Source organism: Fundulus heteroclitus, chromosome 7 (genome assembly GCF_011125445.2).
Source record: "Fundulus heteroclitus isolate FHET01 chromosome 7, MU-UCD_Fhet_4.1, whole genome shotgun sequence".
Classification (NCBI taxonomy): domain Eukaryota; kingdom Metazoa; phylum Chordata; class Actinopteri; order Cyprinodontiformes; family Fundulidae; genus Fundulus; species Fundulus heteroclitus.
This window is the reverse complement of record NC_046367.1, coordinates 26,682,442-26,706,379: the sequence shown is the minus strand read 5'-3', so window position 1 is coordinate 26,706,379 and position 23,938 is coordinate 26,682,442. Positions and strand designations below refer to the sequence as shown.

The 23,938-nt window shown below is 40.4% G+C and overlaps 1 protein-coding gene across 3 annotated transcripts; it reads right to left on the bottom strand.

The window, feature by feature from the left end:
• Positions 1-3,613: 3,613 nt before the first annotated feature.
• Positions 3,614-12,278, bottom strand: hnrnpa3 (heterogeneous nuclear ribonucleoprotein A3). Of its 3 annotated transcripts, none has more exons than XM_036139329.1 (11): positions 12,103-12,275; positions 10,113-10,235; positions 9,860-10,006; positions 9,568-9,778; positions 9,388-9,477; positions 9,199-9,270; positions 8,967-9,011; positions 8,008-8,142; positions 7,793-7,903; positions 7,631-7,699; positions 3,614-4,605 (listed from the first exon to the last, which is right to left on the bottom strand). In XM_036139329.1, the coding sequence occupies exons 1-10, from the start codon at positions 12,106-12,108 to the stop codon at positions 7,647-7,649; spliced, it is 993 nt and encodes a 330-aa protein (XP_035995222.1). In that variant the 5' UTR covers positions 12,109-12,275; the 3' UTR covers positions 3,614-4,605; positions 7,631-7,646. The 3 variants fall into 3 exon arrangements, with proteins under 3 accessions (XP_035995222.1, XP_021176536.2, XP_012726568.2); XM_021320861.2 differs by lacking the exon at positions 3,614-4,605 and adding an exon at positions 6,525-7,529 and having other exon boundaries at positions 8,017-8,142; positions 12,103-12,278; XM_012871114.3 differs by lacking the exon at positions 3,614-4,605 and adding an exon at positions 6,542-7,529 and having other exon boundaries at positions 12,103-12,273.
• Between the last annotated feature and the right edge of the window lie 11,660 nt (positions 12,279-23,938).

The following is a 23,938-nucleotide window of genomic DNA, read 5'->3' as shown; positions in this document are numbered from 1 at the left end:
CTGCTTGCTTCTATCAGAGCAAGCCTTTGTTTGTACAGTAACCGGACTCAATGCAGTTGCTCCTGCCTAGAGATCATACCCACCACAGTCATTATGTTGCGCAAGAACGAGCACAATTGCTAGTAACATCAGAGCATAATCAGCGTGAGTCCTGCGTGACAGCTTTACAACAGAGCAATAAGCAGGAAAAATAAAAAGGTGAAAGTTTTCGCAATCAGTTTAACCTCTGACTGCACTTCCGTGCTCAGATATAACAGAACCTTTGATCGGCAAGCCCAGTTTGTGAACACAGTAAATTTTATCTGGCGACAGGGGCACCTTAATAACACCAGCGGATTAAGTTTAAATCTGATTCAAACCGCAGTTTTGCATGCTCAAAGGGCCAGGTTAGGAAGAGATCCAGAAAGGTCGATGGGATTTCATTGCTTCTCTCTGACCAAAAAACAACCTGTTTCAGTCAGTTAGGGTGACAGGGTTTTTTTAAATTCCTTTCTTAAAACTGAGAAGCCTACTATGCCTTTAAGCAAACTGGGTAAACCCAGATGATGATGATGTCATAGCTCTATAAGCTTCTAAGTTAGAGATACACCTGTGAATGTATTCATGCTTCCTTGTGTCACATCGTGGACAATCAAGTGAAATAAGCAACGATATGAAGGAAATTGAGGACCTCAAAAACTCCGGTTCATCCTTGGGTGTAATTTCCAGATACCTGAAGGTGCAATGTTCATCTGTTTGTACGTGTAAACACACTGGTAATGTCCAGCTGTCATACCATTCAGAAAGACGACAGGCTCTGTGTCCTAGACACGGATGTGTTTTGGGGGTAAATGTGTGAATCAACCTTGGAAGAAAAAGCAGAGTCCTGCACAACCATGGGCTGAAAGGCCACTCAAAGCGGAGAAAGCCATAACTCTAAAACCAGATTACAGTTTGCAAATGCACTCAGGGGGACAGACACGCCCTGTTGTCGCATGAAACAAAAATGGAAGCGCTCGGCCATGACGGCCATTTTTCAATCAGGCAAGCCTGCGGACACCATCCCGACCTTGAAATATGGAGGTACTAGAGGGAAAACAAAATAAGTGTTTAGGAGTGACCATCACGAAACGGATCTCATTGAGGGGAATGTAAAAGGTGTGCAGGAGCAAATCTGACTTGGTTAGATCGGCAGGAAAGGGACAGAATTTCAGGAAGCTACTGTGCGAAGCTCGTGGAAGGATAAACATTCGATCTAAGTCTAAATTAAAAATGATACTTTATACTGAGGAAATGTATTATGGTTCTTAATGTTAAGAAAAAAAGTTTTTACATCATGTATAAGGTTTTCAATGTTCATGGAGCTTTATATGTACGTAGCGTATATGTTTTATTGGTAATGTTGTCACTGTTTTCACAGGGCATATAAATGATTTGAGTTATCCTAATAAAACTTTTTTTTTTTCTTGTAGTCTCATTCAACGTCAAATAGTAAGACAGTAAAAAGTTATTTTCTTATCATACAGTGCAACTAAATATCAAATTAAGAGGCTTGGTGGTGGAATGAGGAAGTACAGCATTGTGCTTGGAGAAAGGCATCAGCTAAAAAGAAAGCTGGACACTGATCACTAGGAGAACGGAGAGATGCAGTACAAAGTGAAGGTAGAGATAGCTAAGGCCAAACAAAGGGCATACAGGGACTTGCATGCTAGGTTGGACGGTGAATCTTTGCCAAAAAGAGTCCTGTTAAGGAGCCCTTTTGAAAGAGACTCCTGAATAGGTGTTGAAATGTTTTCAGAAAAATAATGAGCGAAAGGTGTCCCATTTAGGCCTGTTTGCTGTTGACAGATGAGTTTAGACAGGAATTTCAATGGACTATAATGTTTGCAGACGACTTTGTGATCTCCGATGAGAGCAGGGAACAGGTGGAGGAAAACCAAGAGCGCTGGAGGTTTGCCCTGGAACGGAGAGGAATGGTTAGCTGGAGCAAGACAGAATACACGTGGGTTAATGAGAGGGACCCAAGTGGATCCATGAGGTCACATGGAGCAGAGATACAGAAGGTGGGGGACGCTAGGTAGTGAGGGTCAGCAGTCCAAAGCATAAGAGTATGAAAAACAGGTGACAAATACAGGTGTGTTGTGTGATTAAAGAATATCATCGAGAATGAAAAGGTATACAAGACGGTGGTGAGACCAGTGATGTCGTTTTAGAGACGACGGACCTGAGGAAGAGACGGGAGGCAGAGCTGGAGGTGGCAGAGAGGAAGATGACGAGGTTCACTTTGAGAGTGATGAGGATGGATGGGATCAGGAATGAGTTCCTCAGAGGGACAGCTCATGCTAGATGTTCTAGAGATGAAGCTAGAGAGGCTAGACTGAGATGGCTTAGACATGTACAGAAGGATAGCGAGAACATTTGGTAAAAGGATGCTGAGACTGGAACAGCCAGGCAGGAGATCTAGAGGAAGACCAAAGAGGATTCATAGATGAAGTGAAAGAGAACATGAAGGTAGTTGGCATGACAGAAGAATTAGAAGATATGGATAGAGACAAACGTTTCACCGTGGCGACTGACTCCTGAAAGGGAAAAGCTGATAAGTAAATATCTGGTGTCAACAGCATGTAGCTGAAGTTATCTGCCAACTGTCATATGAACATCATACTACACAAACCAAAACAAATTATCCTACACATATAAATTGTTGATTTATTGATATTACTGGTGGAGAAGCAGGAAGGACATATTTGCTGGAAATGTCCTACTTTAATGGTGAACAGGGCGATGAATCAGCTTTAAATAGAACAAAAACACTATTACCGGAAAAGCTTTTTAAGGACACTTTTTGCCAGAGGAGCTAAAGGAGAGCCGTTTGTGGTGAGAGTGACGATGAGAGGCCTCCTTGTGCTGGCAGCCAGGTGTGTTGTACATAATCAGGTGCCCTTTGTAATAGGATTTTCATTAAGACAGCTGCAGACTTACATGTCTGAATATCTGCCAAATATCATGCAAGAAACATTTACACTACAGTAAAAACCCATCTGACTTTAGCAATACTTTTTAAAAAAACAGCCCAAAAAAAGAAACTAAGAATAAATTGTCTGCATCCAGCCAGATTAATTGTAGATTGTTTGATTAATCTTTCCATTTAGTGACATCTCAGTCTTGTGGGACCTATTGAATGCTTGAACAGTTTTTCTAGATCAAAGTTGAGGAAAGTAGTTTGCCTGAAATGACTTCAAGCTATTTGAATGATTTGAAAATTTGTCCTAATTTCTGTGGTATTAAAAAAAAAAAAGCTTAATATTTTTTAAAGAGTTTTGAAGTTAACAAGCATCAGAAGTGATGGCATACACCTGCTGACTGAGCTGAATCTTGTAAATGAATGAAATAGCACAAAGTATGCAGAAGGAAAAATAACAACATACGGTACTCATACAATAAAAGGAGCTTCTAATCCACAACACACTGGGATTTCATTCAGAAATAAGAACCACCAGTAGAAAAAAATGAATTTTTTTATTGAAAAACAGCAACATATCACAGTTTACATGTAAATCAGAGCAGTTCAACACCGTCGTGGTAAGCTGAGGAACACGGCTGGGAACAGGAAACAGGCTGTTCCAGATACCGCTACAAAAACACGGTCTCGCCACTGCAGGTGGAGCATGGCGTTTCAGAACAGAGCGATCAGTCTCGACCTGTTCGGCATTCAGGTGTTTCAGGGCTAATTTATTTGTTGGGAACTTACAGAAGATGCAAACCAGACTGTCGCCGCCCTTTTTGCCGCGTTAAGCAAAACTGAACACCAAATTGGAGTCATTAGCACGACAGATTGAGAAACTTAAAATATGTGTAACGTGTTTAGTTTTCAACCAGTTACCAAGAGGTTAAACATTACTTAACAGACATGTCTTTTGAAAATACCTAGAGGTAACCTTTTCATGAAAATCCCTGCATAGCTATATAACAGAAAAGCTTGACATCTTATGTAAGCCACATAGGGTCGGGCAATATCTCAAAAATAGATGATGAAAAATAAGGTTAATGATGTTCACTGCTCTCCTGTGTACACCTTTAGACTCCTAAACTAGCTTTTATGTAACAAAACCATACGTTACCTGAGTGCTTTGGTTGCTTACCTCCTAAATGTTTAAACTTGCTCAGAATGATAAGGACTAAGTATACTTATGGTGTAATTAATGTCAATCGGACCTAAGCAGAAGCTGGCAAAATTGCACAAATGGAAGCCAATCTGTTCCAACATGTTCTCTTTTGCACGGGGTAAACTGTAATAAAATTGAGACAAATTTCACTGTAAAAATATCCTTTTTTTTTTTACTTCCCCCCATGCATTATGCGTTTCATCACTGCAATGGGCCGACTGCCAGCGAAAGTATAATTAATAATCAAGAATTGTAAAAAAGAAAAAAAATGGGGTATTATTCTGCCATCTTTAAGACATTTTCATATCAGACCTTGAGTCAGAACAAGCAATACTAAGAAATCACAATGCAAAACCTTGGATAATATGTCAAAAAAAAAAAATATCTTACCCATCCAGAACCTTCCATGTTATCAGGTCTTTACAGCTCTTCAGCAAGAAGAGAATGCCCATTCCCACATCTGTAAATCAAGCAAAGTGGTTACTCTTACCTGCTCCATCTTCTCAAGTCAGCTTTTTTTTTTTTTTTTTTTGTGAAATGCTCGCTCCCTTTTCTCGTTAATGTCTGACATCTAGCATTGGCCGGTTAAACCGCTGTATCTCACTCAACAGGATCTCCAGTGTGTCCAGGACCTAAGTCTTTCTCTTCGCTAGCACCGTCTGCCGAGGAGCTTAGCTAGCCTTGGGAACGAGAAAGATGCTCACTACCAGGAACGACACTGCAAGCTTCTTCCGTGGGTCTTGCTCTCCGTGCTGCCTTCTCCCTTCTCTCTCTCTCAATTTGCTGACTGGTCCACTGTGCTGGGGATCATGAAGGCCTTCTGTCTGACAGTCATCTGAAATCCTTCCACACTAGCGACGCTGGGGGCCCCAACTGCAGGCGGTTGAAGCTTTCATAGTCCTACCTCCACCAACACTGTCATGTGTATGAGCTGTTCTCTAGAGCCTCTCTTTACATTGACCCTATATGCATCAGGAAGTAGAAACACACCGCATATAAACATGCACAACCACCGTCACCCAAAGAGACACCCCCTTTTAAGCTTTGTCACATTTTGTGTCGTTACAACAACAAACTTCAGAGTAAATATATATGGGATTGTTGGCAGGCTAACACAAAGTTGCTCATAAGTCACTCCCCGACCTGAGCTTTTTAAACTGCAGAATCTATGACTGCGCTGAAAGGGTTCTAGGCACTGAAATATTTGCAAGAGAGATTAAGCTTAGTCGGATTGGAAGGCGAGCAACTGTGAGCATCATTTTCTCCCAGGTCTTGGCAGTTTCTTGCGTGTCTATGTCTTGACTTTGACTAGGCCATTCCAAGATGTGTCTGTGCTTGGATGTAAGGCATTCTGTTTTTATTATCTGGCTGTATATTTAGGGTTCGATGTCCTGCTTTGAAGATGAACCAAAACCAAAGTCTCAAGCTTTTTGTAGCCCTCCAACAGGTTTTCTCTAAAATATGAGATTGTTTAACTGCGATAGCTTGGACGTTGAGGCTCATGCCTCTTGTTTTAGGCTTCCACCACCCCTATGGAGTTTGTCTTTAGGTCAAAAACTTTTCATTTTGGTCTCATCTTCTCAGAGCACCATCTTTCATGCTTTGACTGTCCTTTGAATGGCTTGTTTTCTAAAATTAGCTGTATTCTGGTCATTCCTCCAGAAGGGTCACTCATCTTGAGGCACACATTCACACTAGAGGTCTTAATGCATTATCATCATGCGACTGCCATCAGACTTCAGTGTGAACAGTCTGCCGCCCTGAACCGACCTGCATGTAGAGCAGCAGTAGATGGATGCTACACACCAGCATGAATATATGTTGTGCGATAAGAGTAAGCAAAATTATGAAAAGCTCCATCAACCGTGCTTGCCATACATGCTTTGTCCATTGTTTACATCTGATCTTGCAGCTCTTTGCCTACTCAGGTGCAAAATTTTCACAGTTTATGTTGAAAAACAAAATAAAATCTTTATTTGTGCTGTTCAGGCTGTCAAAGTTGGATTTTTGCCACTTTACCTGCAGAGTGAACGCAGCCTTAGATGTCTTGCGGACTGATTCTCCCACCTGAGCTGTGGATCACTGCAGCTCCTCTAGAGTAACCATGGGTTTAAAGCATCCTGTCCTCAGCCAACCTGACAGTTAAAGTGGATTGCCGTGTTCGCTGGCTTGCAGATGTGCCATTCTCTCTCTTTTTTTCAGAGGTTGACTTAAACATTTCACTCATTGTTTTATAACCTCCTTGACCTGCCTGCCGTTTTCCTTGACCTTCATAATGCTGATTTTTTTCCCAAGTGTTCTCTTACAAACCTCTGAGGGCTTCACAGAAGGGCTGGTTTTTTGCTGAGATTAAATTAAGACACAGGTGGACTCTACTAATACTGTGACTTCTGAAGGCGACTGGGTGAACTGGATTTATTTCAGGGGTCTGAGAGTAAACAGGGTTGAATACAAATGCATGCCACATTTTCTTTTTTTCCTGTGTAAAATTTCTAAAAACAATTATTTTCCTTCCACTTAGCAATTGTGTGCTACTTTGTGTTGGTCTATAATATAACATCTGAACAAAATACCTGCAAGTCTGAAGTTGTAACGTGACAAAACAGCAAAGAAAACACTGCTTACAAAACCTCCACAGTTAAGTTGAACAGGCTGCACCAACATTGCAATGACATGGAAAAACAATAGTCTGTGACTCATTTAAACCTTTGCTGAACCAATAATGCACTGAACCTTGTGTTACTTTACTACACAATTTTATTTTGTCTTTTTTTTTTCTTTTTCAAATCTACTAACGGAAATATGTGAACAATCTAAAAACTGGTTGGCTGGGAACATATGGAGCGAGGGATTCCCTTGGTTCTAATTCGGGCTCTTTATACTTGTTGACACTGGTACTACGAAGGGTTTACACACTGTGCTTTACATGGAAAAGTTAAAATACACTTGACACTTGCAATCAATTAATCATAATAACGTCAGAAAGAAGAAATTCTAGCTGATCTAAGGGCTGATGTAAAACAATTGGCCAGCAGAAAACCAGGCCATAGAAAATGAAAGTAAAAAAAAAATGTAGGAGTGAAGGTTTAAAAAAAAGTTGCTCTTAACCCCTGATACCATTAGGCACAATACACACACACTTTAGACGCAGAAAAAGGAAAACTTTCTCAGCAGGGAAACATCTACCACAATTAGGGAAGGGCATCATCTGCACTCATGTCTTGTTCTTACAGTCCTTCTTCCTTTAACTTCTCCGACTTAGCTGCAGTTAAGTCTGACTTCTGTGTTCCTCTAATGCTTTCAGATGACTGCCTCAAAGTAACCTGCAGCTTTCCTGACAATTCCTTTGCTCACCTCCTCGCCTCTCCTGCTAAGAACTGAAGCCTGTTGAATGGATACAGGATAGAACAAATAGTTAATCTGCACTTTCATGGGCTCACTCTGTACGGTGCTACGAGGCTGGAGTGAGACGTTACACAACTTACCGAAAACATGCTGTGTTCAGTACCGCCGTGAGCCGTAGCCTCCGCCACCGCCTCCGGAGCTGTAGCCACCTGGAATTAAGGCCATAACATTAGGCTGTTCTAGCTGTAGAGATGTCTTTAAAAAGCTGGATTATGCACAGGCAGGGGGAGGGCACAACTCACCACCATAGGGTCCACCAGAGTTTCTGCCAAAGTTATTTCCCTTCATTGGCCCATAGTTTGACTGCTGTCCACCATAACTCCCAAAGTCGTTGTAGCTACCGCCTCCATATCCTGAAAAGGTAACTCAATTTTAAAGGAAAACCCTCCGTTTCTGATAGATCTAAACCTTAAATAGCACATCTATTATGGAGAAGATACTATTTTTTTTCTTTTACCTCTATTACCTCCATAACCTCCATCACCGCTGCCACCAAACCCTCCACCCTGGTTCCCGTAGCTCGGACCGCCGCCTCCATAACCTGGTCGGCCGCCTCCATAACTAGGTCCACCGCCGTAATTTCCTCCTGGACCTTAGACAACAAAGAGTGACCAGTCTGATATTAACTTAGTGTTTAGAACGTTAATCCTAGAAAACATGAACCTGTGAAAGGATTAGTTCGGGTTTCATGAAGTGAGGTTTCTGTGACGTTATCATCAGTAATTGTTCATTGAACTGGAGAAGCTTGTAGAAAAGTAACTTTTTTTTTTTTTTAAACTTGCATATTAAACAGATGATGATCTCTCTCTTCTGCAAAACCAATCTACCCGCAGGTATTGATAAAGTCATACTAACTTATCTGATTTGAACCATTTTAAACAACTCTAACTAAACCGAGTGATATAACCCCTATATTAGCAGATGTTACGATATTCTAAACTTTAAGTACGAAGGTTGATAAGAGCAGAAATCCAGAGAAAATAGTGTTGAGTTAATCCTTTGAAGAAAAAGAAATGACATTATACCTACAGTTGTTTGTGACTCTAAGCTGTTTTCTATTCTAAAATCAAATTGTTTAGTCTTCCCTCTGAAGTATTTAAACTGAACTTACGAGCATCAGGCAGACTGATGCAGCTGCCAGAGGAAGACATTTTTAGTTTGAGCCGTTTCAAATGGATCAAATGAGCTAAAATTGAGGTTTCTTTTGAACTAGCTAGAAGCCTTCCACCGCTCTGAGGACTGAATCACTTTTCTAAAAACTCATCTGTCTAATACATGCATTACTAATAATAACATCACAGTACTTCACTTTGAAAAAAAAAAAAAAATCCACACTATCTTTGAGGCATTTTGTATGAGTAATAGTACTAGTGGTGCTAATTTTAACTCTAAACAGAAAATAGTTGTATTTCATACCACTGTCAAAATCATCGTCATAGCCTCCACGTCCTCCATAGCTGCCTAGAAAGGAGCACAGTCTTGTCAAACAGTGCATTTAAAAAGGTCACCATGTTAATTGTGGTCTTCGTACATCAAACAATATGTATACACAAAATAATTTCCTTCCCTAATCACTAATAAAAGTCTATAACAAGACACACGCCTGCTGAATTTCTACATTTCAAAGTCTCTTCTGACGTAGACAAACCTCGACCAAAGTTGCCGCCGCCTCCAAAGTTTCCCCCTCTGCTCATGAAGTTTCCTGATCCTCCGCTCCTTCCTGAAAAGTGACATTTTAGAAGCATGTATTACACCGCTGAACCGCCACCTACGGGCTCAGGCAAAAATAGCCTCTCTCAATGCCATGAGACAAAGATATGTCTCACGGCGAGCTCACCTCGGTTACTGGATATAGCATTCATTTCCTGTTTTGATAGAGCTTTACGCACTTCACAGTTGTGGGAGTTTATTGTGTGGAATTTCTGGGCTGCGAGAAAGATTGGGGAAAAAAAACGCAATCAAAGACGGATTCCTGTTTAACTAAAACTTCATTTTCGCGTTTAAAACAAGTGCATACCGACTATTTTGTCCACGGTGTCATGGTCGTCAAAGGAGACGAAGCAGAATCCTCTCTTCTTCCCTGTGGAGCGCTCCTCCATGATGTCGATGCAGTCGATCTTACCGTACTTCTCAAAGTAGTCCCGAATGTGGTGCTCCTCTGTGTCTTCTTTGATACCACCAACGAAGATCTTCTTCACTGTCAGATGTGCTCCTGGTTTGTTAGAGTCCTAAAAGAGAATACCGGTCAGCACAAGCCACAACAGCACAGCCGGAACATCCAATTTCTGGTCTAAAATGTATACGTTTACCTCTCTGGAGACGGCTCTCTTGGGCTCAACCACTCGCCCGTCGACTTTATGAGGCCTTGCTTTCATGGCCTCATCGACTTCAGGTACAGAGGAGTAAGTTACAAAGCCGAAACCTCTGGATCGTTTACTGTTAGGGTCCCTCATCACCTAAATGCAACGCAAACACAGACAGATTTGAACGTATGGAGGTAAATTAATAGTCTTATTATTATGTGGGAAGGTCTTCAACAGATTATGATGGAAAACTACAAACCACACAGTCTGTGAGGGATCCCCATTGCTCAAAGTGAGCCCGTAAACTCTCCTCCGTGGTTTCGAAGCTCAGACCTCCGATGAACAGCTTTCGGAGCTGTTCGGGTTCTTTAGCCTCACGGTCCTTTAAAAGTAAAATACAAGCAGAGTTGCAGCGGAAAGTTGTGCAAGGAGAGGCAGTTGTTGAAAACCACAACATGCCACTTTAAGTAGTAAAAAATATTATGCAACAGCATAGAAATCTAATACTCGACACTGTTGCTAATAAACTCCTTTAACTAAGCCTTTGATCCAAACAAAAACATTCACATTTTAATAGAAACATAAACAGATAAACTTTCAGCTCAAGTATACCAGAGAGGGGGAAAAAAAAAAAAACAAGCCTCTTGCATTCCAGATTTATACACATCTGTTTTGCTTCACTAAGTATACCGCTGCAGCCTTTTACAGGTGCTCACATGCCTCAGACCCGTCTATTTACGATCAAATTATCAGATGGAATTTCAATTTAACAATGTTTTTGTTCTTGAGACACTGATCTGGAAAATGTTGATCACAACATCCTGATCATGCAGTGCTCGGTTTGTCTGGAAGCAAAAGAGGACCGTGCTCCCCCCCGCTGCAAGGTCATTTTTATCACAAGAGTAAAACCATGGACTTTGTGGCGCCTTAACTGCAGCGAAAACTTGATGCACCACTGAAAATATCAATAGGTGTGTAAACCTGTCATTCATCTGTGTTGCTGTTAACCCATTCAAAGCCTTATGTGTTTAAAAAAACGTGGCTGCCACAGAGACATACAGCAGACTGAGCAGCGTGTCTTTACATGTAAGTTAAACTGTTACTGTTCCTGCATAACGCCACACAGCCATACTGACTGCAACAAGGCTTTGACTTTAACAACAACAAAAAAATAAATGCTAATGCAGTAATTTTGCAATCTGGCAATCCAATCCCCACAAAAATCCCTTTTTTACTCAATACTATGGAAATTGAACATGAATTTCAAACTGCTGGCCAGACAAAGGCATGCCTGATCTGTCTTCTGATTTTTAAAAACAGCCAAACAGTGTTTTGGGATTAAGTCTGGGCAACAAGGACTAAATAATTGTCAAGATACCTTTTTCTATATGGAACGGTTTTGATAATTACAATTTAAAATTAAACATCTAGCTTCTAAGAGAGTATTTGTTTCTATAACAAAGGACAAAACTATAAAAAAAAAAAAATTCAGTTATAAATTATCTTATTATAATTTTACTAATTATAATTATTAAATAACGCTAATACCGAATGAGATCCATAATGGATTTTATTAATTGAGGGCTGAATAACAGGTTTTTGCTGAACTGCAATTATCTGAATCAGGTGTGTTAAAGCAGTGAAAGTAAAATATGCAGAGCACATTGTGCTTGAAAACTAGGGCTGAAAACCACTGGCATAATATATGCAACACAGCAGTCATTATAGTTTTAAATAAAGCAAATAAAACCCATAGGAATCAATTACATTTAATAAGACCCTCTACTATTGCCTTAAAGAGTCTTTACTAACTTGCGTGACACCTGCTTTAACGTCGTATTTCATGCCAAAATGGCTGCTGTGACATAATAGCACGGTTGGAGCAGTAGCTAACGTCCCTCTGCCGGGTTCAGGAGAGCCGTGGGTATTAAACACGGACCTATAACCCACGCATACGTGCTAAGACCCCTTATAGTCAGATATAAGTGTCAGAGAGACGCCTGAATATATGCGTATGACTGCGCTGTTCGCTGCAGTAAGTCTGACTGCCGTTAGCTTAGCATTAGCATTAGCGCTAGCGAACAACAACGTTCCCGGGCACAGTGCGGTACTGAGAAACGTTGACATGCCGGGTAGCTCCACGCCGCCTTTCCCACACCTTGTGTTTGCGTTTAGAATATCAGAAACCGTGGCCACTAATGGGGTTTATGCACACACGTGTGTATCTTTAACAGTGAACAGCATCTTACCTCCATTTTGCGGATGTGCAGGGCGGAGATGTTGCTACGTATCACGTGACCTCCTGCCCACTTTGCCGCTGGTGGGTCTGACGCTACAGACGATAGCCACTCGTGTCTGTGGTTCACGAATAAAACAAGTCGTAATAGATGTTACACATATCTCCCCCTCCCCAGTTCAGTCATAACAAAAGCATAACGATTGCTAGTCTTGTTCTCTTTTGCAGTTTTGAGGTACGTTTAAAAGAAGAGGAATTGTCGCCACCTGCTGCTTAAAAATGAAAACCCCCATGTCCAAACATGAAATGTCCACTTATTTTTTCACATTTACAAACCCAAATATATTTCAGATTTATTGCTAATGGTATAAATTTTCATTTGATAGAAAAAAAAGATAATAAGAAAGCAATCAATGGATGTTAGGGAGTTTTTTTTTTTGCCTTTATTATGTTCTTGTAATAGGAATCTCAGCAGTGTTGTTCTACTTCAGTAAAGGAAAGTCTGTCACAACACGTCTCCTTCACTGTTATACTGTGAGTTGAAAAAGGTTTAAACAATATTGATGTATATATCCTGAAATGTATAACTGGACTTTTTTTTTCTTCCCCCCCCCCCCCCCTTAATATTAACATTTAGACCTGTGATGCATATTCAAACAGCTATCAAACTGCAGCTATCAAAAAGTGTGATAGCTGTGGACATGTGTAAATAAAAAAGTATTACAATAAATTCAGCCTTTATAACGGCACCTTATAATGCCACGGTGCCTATCTCCAGCAGTCATTGGGCGAGAGGCACTGAACTAAATATAGTTTAAGATGATTTGATAAACCCAACAGCATGAAAGAAATGTTATTTTAATGTTAATGTTATTTAGGAAAATGCAACATGTAGTACAAACTGAAATGAATGTTCAGATTTCTTAGTAAGCTGTCATGACTTTAAATTACAGCAAGCTCCTAGTTTCCTTCAACATTTTTCTGGCTCCAACGTTAACAACACTAGCCTGCCTTTTTGTTTTAAAACTGCTTCAAAATGTGCACTGAGAGTAAGAAGTATGTTATTTTCCGGACTTTACTGTTTCTTATTTCATGTTGCTGTGCAGATTGGGATTTAGCAAGAATGTCCTAAGGCTGCAAATCCTACGAAATTGACAGAAAACATTTACATTCCTTCTAGCTGCAGTTTTTGCGCAGTATTTTTCCATCTTTGTTTTGGCACAAGTTGGAGAAAGATACTCGATTGGGAAAAATTTGATGTATGAGCCAGATGCTACTTAGCCTCGTTGAATCCGATCGGCATCTCCAGAATAAATGACACTTTTATGGTTTAAACAATGTCCGTCATTAACTTTATAGCGGTATGTGAGGAAAATACAGCCCCAATAAAAAGGGGTAATGTTTTCCTGACACTGTTAATGATGACTATTTATGATCCGTCCATAGTTCAAATTTAAGAGCATGTCTGATTTGATTCTTTCAGGCCACTGCAATTACTTTATTTGCTCAGAGATACTGAGGCATATTTTGTGACGTACAGTATTTCTGTTTGTCTAATATCGAGGAATTATGTTGCATTATCATGTGAACATTATCTATGGCTTAAACAGGACCCTGTTTGACCTTTGCTGATAGAAAAAGTACTGGAGACTTTGAAGAGTAATAAATCATGTACACAGTTGCAGTAGTCTCCCATATAAAACCCTTGAAATGAAGCTCCATCATACATCAGAGATCTGATTGCCCCGTATGTTCCTAACAGAGCATTTCTCTCTCAGACTGCAGGTCTGCTGGTGGTTCCTAGAGGCTCTAAAAGTAGAATGGGAGGCAGATCCTTTAGCTATCAGGCTCCTCTCCTGTGGAATCAGCACCCAGTTTTTGCCTGTAAGGCAGACACCCACTTTACCTTTAAGGCTGGGCTTAAAACTTTCCTTTTTGATAAAGCTTATTGTTAGTGTGCTTAAGTTATCCTGAGTGGCAAAATAGACGACAAAATGACCACTTTCCCTCACTCCTACTCTCCAGTTTTGCATGATTTGCTGTTATTTGATCTTTTAACTTTAAGTTCTGTCTCTGTTTTTTCCGCCTTCATGAAGCTACATCTGGCCTGGTGTTCTGCTTAGCTTTTAAACCTTGGACGGGGGGTTGTCAGCTGGTGATACTGCTGCCGACGACTTCAAGTGTAGATGCTACACTACATTTGGCCCTATCTTCCAGTTGTCCTCCCTGTCTCTCTCCGAGACAAAGCATTTGGCAGAACTTTTGCTAAAGCTAACTTGTGGCTAAATCTCTTCATTTGTTAAAAACGCTGTATGACAGAATGAGTGCGTATTTAGGTGGAGTGTTTCGGGGTCCTGAAAACTCCCTGATTTAATAGCAACCCCTCCCCCACCTTAAATATATATTAAATAAAATAACAGTTGATTTATACGGTAATACTGTTAAAGCCATTTGGAAAGCATTTCATGTTAGACGAACAGATGAACTTTTGACTGTCTAATCTGCCCTTGATTGCTTGCGGATATAGTCTGATAAATAGGTTGTAAATTGTGAAACCTTAGCCATTGAGGAATATTTTATCAGTTTCTTATGTAAACTTATGTAAGTTAAATTCTATCAGATTAAACTACCAAATATGCTCAGTAATAAATATAAGTGACATTAAGGTGGAGATGGAATGTTCTATAATTCATTTTGCCTGGCTAAATTTGTCCAAAGATATATTTTAGCGGTCTTTAGGAAACATTTTAAGTGATGATAATGATATATCAGTAAAAGCTGGAGGTAAAGGACAAGTTCAGTGGTTCTTCCATGAATGTGGTCTGGCATGGGATAATCAAACACACCAAGCTGGTGGCATGTGTTGCCCATGAGGCGTTGTTACCTGCTTCCCAGAGCCACGATAAACCGGCACTCTGCAGTCATCACTGCAGCCTCTCATTGCTGCGTGTGGGATTTGCAAGGAGATGAGCTGAGCGTGTCGAGTGCAGCGACAGTAAACAGGGCAGTATCAGCCTCTCACAGATGGGGTTTGATGGATGCTCGGCGTACACCTCCTCGCCCTCGCCTCGGCACAACATGTTTGTTTGGTTGTTGATCACACCCCCTCAGTCTTTATGCCTAACTGCCCCTTGACACACAGATACATCACCGGTCCCACACATCTAAGCCGGCCACGGACAATTCGATTCGGTGTTCTTGCGGAGGCATGCTTTTGACTTTCAGAAAACGCTGTAGGAAAACAGCTGCGGATGATTTTACATTGTACTCACAAATCTGCGGCCCGAGTGTTCAGGGGTGGGATTAAGGTTCGACAGCGGCTTATTTGCGTTAAATAAAATGTAAAATGACCCAAATTAGTTAGTTAATTATGCTCATAAAAGTCTTCTCTGCCCCAGTTTACCATAAAATCCTACAGTCTCAGGCTTGGCTGTAATTTTCTCCAGCAACAAATGAGTGATATAATGTGCCATGAGATAGAGAGGGACGACATCCTCGTCTGGGCCGAAAGGCAGCACTTACAGCAGAACCACGATTAAATAATTAACACCGGTTTTATTCCCATTTTATGCCCCCAAAATTATGGTTTGCTATAAATCCGCTCAGGGTGCTGTAGAGAACCATGTCAGCAAAAAAGGTTCAAGTGCAGTAAATCATTAGAGGGAGGAGCCAGTGGCAGCAAAATCTCTGTAAGGTGAATATAACCTTTTCCCCTTCAATCTTATCAGAAGGCAAAGGTGGAAATCAGTGGTGCTGGTCTTTAGTGATGACATGAATGTTCTTCTGATTGCTTTTAAGTTTGTTGACTGAGAAAAACAATCCAACAGTAGGTGGCACCAAATCATCATTCTGGACACAACCCTGCAAGAGCCACCTGAGAAAATACTAAGGTTTCCAGGAACCAGCATACTGACAAACATTAATAAACGGTAGTAAAATATACCTTTATTTACATATTCATTTTATACATTAATTTGAATATCAGGCAAAAGATGGAACAGTCATGAACCCTTCCAAGAACGTCCGACCTACCAAAATTACTCCAAGAGCACGTTGGTGACTCATCTAAGAGGCCATAAAACAGCCTAAATCAACATCTAAAGCACTGCAGGCCTGACGTGTTTCAGTTAAGGTCATCGTTCATGGCTCGGCGATAGGAAAGGGGTTCCAAGGCTGAAACCACTGCTGACAGAAAAGAACACTGAAGGACCATATCACATTTGCTGAAAACATCTTGATGATTCCCAGAAGTTTTTAGAAAATATTCTGTGGACTGAAAAGACAAAACTGGGCCAAAATGGTCCGGGTCTGGTTTGCCACTTCTGGACTTGGACAACTTGCAGTAATTGAAAGCTGCTTTCTGATGGATGGTTCAGGTTAATCAAATCATGAGCTTAACCTCAACCACATTCTGGCAGAACAGTGATTCAAAGCACATCAGAAAGCTCAACTCTGGAGGACTGAATGAAAAGTCTAGACTAAATTAGATGCTGTGGGAGGAAATTACACGGAATGTTCTTGCTCAAAACCCCTCAAATATGCCCAAATTAAAAATAATTCTGAAAAGAAAATGGGGTAAAAATTCTTCGCAGCAATTAAAAAAACTCCTCATCAAGTTATCCCAAAAAAAAAAAAAATTACGACATTCTTTCCTGCCAAGAGAGGCACATTTGGTTTAGGGGGCAATTAGATATTTCACACAAGGTCAAGTCGCTTTGGAATCTCCTAATAAATGAAATCATTATTTGAAAATTAGCGTTTGGCAGTTACTCAGGTTATCTATACTGACATTAAAATTTGCCTGATAATCTGAAACATTTTTGATGAAATGTAAAGCATAAACAAGAAAAGAGGAACTGGAATGTCTCCTGTGGTTTGACTTTCAAGTAAGAAAGCAAGTCTCCCCAACCCTGACTTCAAAACAACCTTAATCCCAGTGTTGAAAACATATTCCTTTTGTGTTGACATAAATAAAACACTAAGAAACATGCAATTACTGGCTGGTACTGTCATTACAAGCTGGATAACAATCATGGAGGGTAGGAAATTAGGGAGGAAATGACAAGTATTTACATTTTGTGCTGGTACATCATAGCGAGGTTGTCAGTCTGTGCAGCCTATTTCAATTTAAATGTCATTTTCAATAAACATCTTGTTCTATTTGTTTTGTCTCCAGCTCCTTTTATTCTGTTTTGTAATTTGAAGCTCAGGCTATAACCCGGTTGAGGTCCAGCAGTTCAAAATGTGAATGAATATAACTTTATCCTCAATGTGTAGTAGCTGGTTTAAAGTTATTCCTAGTTATTCACATTAAGACGCAAGGACGTCTCCACCCACAATAAGTGGTGGGAGTGGTGGCCTAGTAGTTAGCGAACGGTGCTTGTATCTTGGAATGCCTGTGAGTTCCCACAGACTGCCACTCTGAGTCCCTGAGCAAGACTCTGAGCCCCAAAATGCTCCTTGAGTGCTGCACAGCAACCTGCAGCTCCCTGAGAGAAGACGTTAAATGCAGAGGAACAAACATTTCCTGCACGACTTCACCAACTCCCATGGTGCATTGAGAGTGTCAGAGATGTGGTGAAGAGAAGACTCCAGCAACACTGGAAATACTAGGAAACAACTTTATTTGCTGACCAACGTGTTTGGACCTGTGGCCTTCATCATGGTCATTAAATGGAGTGGACAGCTTTCCCTGGAATGCTGCAAATACAAATAAAGATTAGCATTTGTACCCCATTTTTTCCCCAGCTATGGCCTTTACAATGTGCTGTTTACGGTACCTTTCACCTCAAAATGTGGCTAAACCAAATGATAAAAAGGAAAAAAAAAAAAAAATAGCACCACAAAGATTATGAACTCTCAAACTGAAGCTGAAGTTGTGCAGGAACCACTTTGTTTTTCAAATATGCCTCTAGATGGCGCCATGGGCCATGAAACTCTTGGCCCTCCAGCTGCAAATCATATCACCTTGTAAATGTCAAAGTAAATTCTTTGATAGGAAATTAGTGTTTTCCCCCCTGTGTCAAATGTCTGGGTACTTGATTATGTGCAATTCCAAATCCTAATTAAAGCCGCTGTATTAGTTTTTGTCGTTAATATGATTATATCGGAATGCATTTTTATTAGTGGCCTATTAGCTGTTGCATTGGCAATCCTCCTTTGAGGCATACTGTCTTTAAATGATTTATTCATTTAAAGTATTGCCTATTAGCTCTAAGAACATTTTCAGGGTTTGCTGCTATTATATTGTGGCTGAGGTGATGTTGTGAACCTAATGCTCTTTTCAAATCCCTCCCTGCTATTTGTGCCTGAGGGCGTTAAGGTTGACCTTGTCCTGAGAAAGCACAGAATGGCTGCATGGCTCCTCTGGGGAACCGCGTCGCCTCTAACCTGGGTTTGGACGGACGGACGTACGCAAGTGGAAAACTGTGAGGAAATGGACCTTCGGAGCAGGGAAACCAGGGAGTCAATTTAGTCACTGTCTACTACCTTTTTGCATGCAAGTACAAAGCCAGCCTCACACGTCGGTGTTGACGAGAATTTCTCTCTGAGGAATTCAGCGACAGAACAATTCCTAGCATCTGTTTCCTGCTCACTTGTGTGAAGGAAATGGAGTGTAAATCACACCAAATATAAATAGAATCAGGATTCAATTTTTCAGAAGCTAAAGTTGGTCAGTGTTGCACAGTGTTTTGGGGTTTTCAGACACCAGCATTTGCAGCTGCTATAAGAGCTGAAGTGATTAAATACACTCATTTAAATTAAAAACAATGCATTGATCACCCTCACAAATCTAAAATATATCCAGTCAAGGATCGTGTTTTGTTCCCATCCTTAGAGATCTGGACCTCTGGATCTGGTTCCATCGTTGTATTAAGAAATTGGATTAAAGATAGAGCAAACATACTTGTTTATAGACACATGAAATATATTATTTAATCTAATTCCCAAGCAGGGACGTCGCAAAGAAACGACTAACATGCTGTTTGGAGGAAACTTGGACCCTTAGTGGAAGGTCAATACAGCCTACAACATTTACGCAAAATGACTGATAATCATTCAGTGATAGATAGAGCTGAACTCTGAATTGCTGAAAATGTTAAATAAATTTGAATCAAATTCTTTAGTTTAAAGTATCTGTTAATTATTTTAGTATCATTTAATGTTTTACATGTGGATGTGAGGATGAAAATATGACACTCACACCAGACAACAGGTTTATTTACGTAACGTCAGCCCTTTACCTGCTAAGTCGCTACCGCTAGCTAGTGCCAGCCATGAACAACATGTGCACTTCTACAAAAAAACAACAACAAAGCACATTATACTTGTTACAGTTTATATTCTGAATTTTCTTAGCTACATTCATTTGTCAATTAAAGTGCTCAGAATAATTTTTAATGTGAAATTAAGCTAAAGACTTAAATAAATAGGACCCAGATGTTTCTTGCTTGTGGGTTATTGTTTTCATTGCACCTCATTGGTAGCTTTAGCTGCCACTGTGAAGAGATTTGCCTCTGTTTTGTCTAAGACTTATTTGGGTTATGTGAGTTCTGTCCAGCAAATGTTGACTCATCTTTGTGTTTTCCTACAGTCACCTTGTTCATCTATTTCCCCCTTTCTTCCTTTTTAGTGTCATTTCTAGCCATTCTCTAGTGCTGCTTTGGATTCGTTTGATCAAACTCATCTGTTAGATGTCTTTGTGTCACTCCTCCCAGTAGTTATTCTCCTGGTTTGTTTTCAGTCATTGACCGACTCTCCTGTTTCCATTCCTGTCCATGTACCTCCTAGTATTACATGCATACTGGTTTGGTGGACTTGGTACAACTAAAATGACCTTTTCATGAAGTTCTTAACTTTCTCCAGCATGCACCTGGGTCCCAGTGTGCAACAAAACATGACACCAATGTTCAACATTCTGGGCCATACCTGTAATTTAATCCTGTTGAGTCAAATCAAGCATGGCTCAGTACATATTTGACCTGGGACTGGGACTTTATTTATTTTTTTTGTTTTTTAGATTTCTTAGGTTTCTGTTTCTTACTTTTATTTAGCGAAATTCCTATTTGTTTCTATTTAGACCTCCTGCAAGTGTTACACGTACAGTACATAAATGGAGTAAAAATTAAAAACATAAATCTAGACATAATGCATCTGTGTAAATAAATGTATGCCTTTGATTAAACAATCACCAGTGCAAACATTAAAGGGGTGACCAAATTACATAGCATTAACATTCTGTGGCAGACCAGACAGAAACAAATAATATATATAGGCATTCTCTAAATAAATTAGATTTTCTAACAAGATTGGTTCTGGTTCTGGTACAATTATAAAAAGTAAAACTAAAAAATTTATCCAATAAATAGATCATCTGTTTTGCTTTTTACTCCCTTCCTATATCATTTTAGATAACAAAAAAAGCCAGAGGAGTTTATTATGCTTGGAAACAGTCCAGTGCATTGGCCTATTGATGTCCAGAGAAGAGACACAGATAGTGTGTAGTAATAAAAGTCTTTATTTACAGCTCCTCAGCAGAGAGCAACAGAGGAGTGCTGTGTTTCCTTCTGGCACTAATTGACTGCCTGCAGCAGGAGAAACATAGACTCTCGCCCCTCTCCAGCACACTTGTCTCAGATGTAATAGTAAGCACAATGCAATCTCTCACTGAACTTGGAAATTCATTGACCTTTACACAAGTAAGAAAAAGAAGTATTCATTCTGATTACTATGGCCGTGTTTATTAGTATGAGTATTATTAGGGCAAGGTGAAGCGTGTTTGCTCTCTGCCACCCTCTAAGACTGCTCGCTTTAAATTGTCTGAGCTCGTAGTGATCTGGGCAGCCCAAAGGCAATTGTGTGCGGTCCATTCAATGCGTGTCCCCTTCTTCCTGGGTGAGAAATAAGGAAGGGGTGAGGGGGTGGGGGAAGCAGGGGAAAACCATATTTGCCGTCCCTTAATTCCTGTGCACGGAGCAACAAACGACCACAAAAGTGCTGCTTTCACAGTTTTCCGTGGCCCGACGTTGAGCTCCAGGCAGAACGAGACAAAGGAACGGCGGGATGATGAAGTCCCGAGCAGCACAGGGCAGGTGTTTCCTCTGTCTCCTGGGAGCTGCGGAGTACACCTGCCCACCACTAACCCACCGTGATGGATCGATAAGGCAGTAACTGACTCAGCACTTTAAGAGCCCTACCTGGGATTAGAGCGCAGAGGACCTGATTGAAACAAACTGTCATCCCACAAACAATAACACACATCCATCTTGAAGGGTCGACTCCTTTCCTTTCCCCCTGCGCTTTACTGTCTCCGAGAATGATTGTGCTGTTGATGATGAGAGGGAGCAGCAACATTTCTGCAAACATGAGGTCTGATGCCACCTCTTGGACTCGGTATGTACAATCTGCATCATTATCAAGCTGATGAATAATGACCTTTGTACCTCATGAGACACACATGAGCGTTCAAAAACCTATAAAACCGGTGCGTAGATTCCTAAATATGTTACAGTTCTCATTCAGTCAAGTCTATACAGGAGAAAAAGGCAGACGTTTACACAATGTTTGGAATTAGATGATAGTCCGTTTAAGGAAGAATAAGCATGAGGCCTGTAAAGTCCCAGGAGTCGGTGACTAATGCAGTATAATAGCCACTGCTGGCATGGGTCATTTTGCAAGTCGACCCAGGCAAATACTCTACAGTCTTTTAACTTGTTGGATTATGACTACTGTCAGCGGTTGGACTTTATAGCAAACAGTTTTCATTATGTCCTCAAAAAGAAAATAAAAATAAACAAGGTTTGCAGAGCAATCAAGAGAAAGCCTCGCTTTTTCTATTTCTAACTTAAGTAAAGGAATAACTGGCATTATATACCCTGGTCTTTTTTTTTTTTTTTTTTTTTTTTTTTTTTTTTTACATTTGACAGACCCGATTCAAGACGTAACTTCCCATTTTTTGTCTTGAATAACTCCCATAACGCTGATTGTGATTCTGGCCAAGACAAAGAGGTGCTTTGGAATGTTGCTCAGTATTCACATGCAGTGCTGAAATTCAACTTTGGAGGGAGCCTTAAGCCTGATGTTGATCTTTAAGCTCACTGCTAACTTCTTTCAGTATTGGCGAAAAGTCTCAAGACATCATGTAGTTTTCTCTTTATCTAGCTGTACATTAGATTATTTTGTAAAAATATTAACAGCACTCACCCCATATTTAAAGCTTTAAAGGTATAAATTAGAAATCTTCAAATGAGGTTATGTTAAAAGGCTAACAGCAGGTAATATTTTACCAGCAGTAGATAACTTTAGTGGTATTTTAATTTAGTATGAAACCAGATTAGTTGGCATTGAAGGCGGATGCTAATGACAAGTCTAAGAAGAATGAAAACCAAAGGGGAATTCAGACATGTTAAAACAACTCTAATGCTGTATTACAAACTTTGCAAACATTTGCATTGGGTCATTATTTACAGAGAAGCTGTTAGTTATTTACACAGGAAATGGAAGAATGAGGCGATCTTCCTGTTGGAAACCAAATAATCATTCATTATTCTTTTTTTTCTGCATTTAACACAACATGGTTAACAGCTAGCTTGTGTTTCAACAATTAAATCGACTATATGACAGAATTTGTTTTACTCCCTGCGACTTTATTATTCATATTAGCACTGGAAATAAAGCTTGTCTTTGAAAAGATTTTGTTTTACGTATTTATACTTATACAGAGCTTTTCTAGTCATTGTTAACGCTCAAAGCGCTTTAAGCTAGAGCCACATTCACCTAGTCCCACGCAGAAAAAGAGGAAGCTGGAATCCAACCCACAACTTTCCGGTTGCGGGACAACTGGGCCACAGTCACACCTTTGCTCAGGACTTTTTGCCGTGATAGTTTTGCAGCAAACAGATGCTTTGCTTTACATGTTACATGCTCAGTACAGCTCATGTTTCATTCAGGAAGATCTGCAGTGGGGCACTGCCTCCTGATTTAACCTCTAGCGTAGATTTTACTACCTTCTCTGAAATTTACTATCTAATCTAGGCTGTCTAAAGATCCATAGAGCAGATATCACATAAACTATGGCAGTTTTTAGATTTGAAAGGTAGTAGAACTCTCCTGTGGTCTTGGTCCCTGTCTGACTAGCTGTTAGCTTCAGCCTCCAGATCTAGCTAGTCTGTAATCTCAGAACTTGTCTAGTGTCCGCTCTAAATGGTTTAAAGATTTGTTAAGTAGATGTAGCATAAAAGGGCATGAATATTTTTGAGATTGAAGATGCTTTAAGTTGGTAGAAGCCCACTTTAGTCTTGAGCATACTTTGGATTAGCAGTTAGCTTCATACTTGAATACCCTAATCTGGGTTTATACCAAATGAAGATGCCAGAAGTTATTTACTGCAGGTAAAATATTAACTGTGCAAGAATCCTTAACTATTACTTAACTATTACTCCTTTAACTAAAGTTATCCTTTAGTTTCTTGGGTTTATTGGAGCAAAGGCTTTGGGACTAAAACATTTGGAATGTGCAAAATTTGAGCAACGTTCTGCTGTAAAAAGCTCTCCAGCAAGTAGCTCGAAAAAACTCTCATTCTCATAGCTGAACAGTGGCATAAACGTTTAGGCGGGGGTATGTAAACCGCTTGATCTGGCGGCAGCATCGGAGTATCTGCAGAGCTTTGCTGTATTCAGCCGTGCTCCCTTATCTCGTCTTGTACTCCTTATCTGGCCCCTGAACAGAGTTGGGTCTGCAGTAAGCGTCACGCCCACACCTCGCCCCATGTGGATGGGCTGGCACCCGTCGCCACACATCCGTCCGCACGTAAAGCAGGCTGGCTGTTTTGGGCTTCCACCTGCGAATCT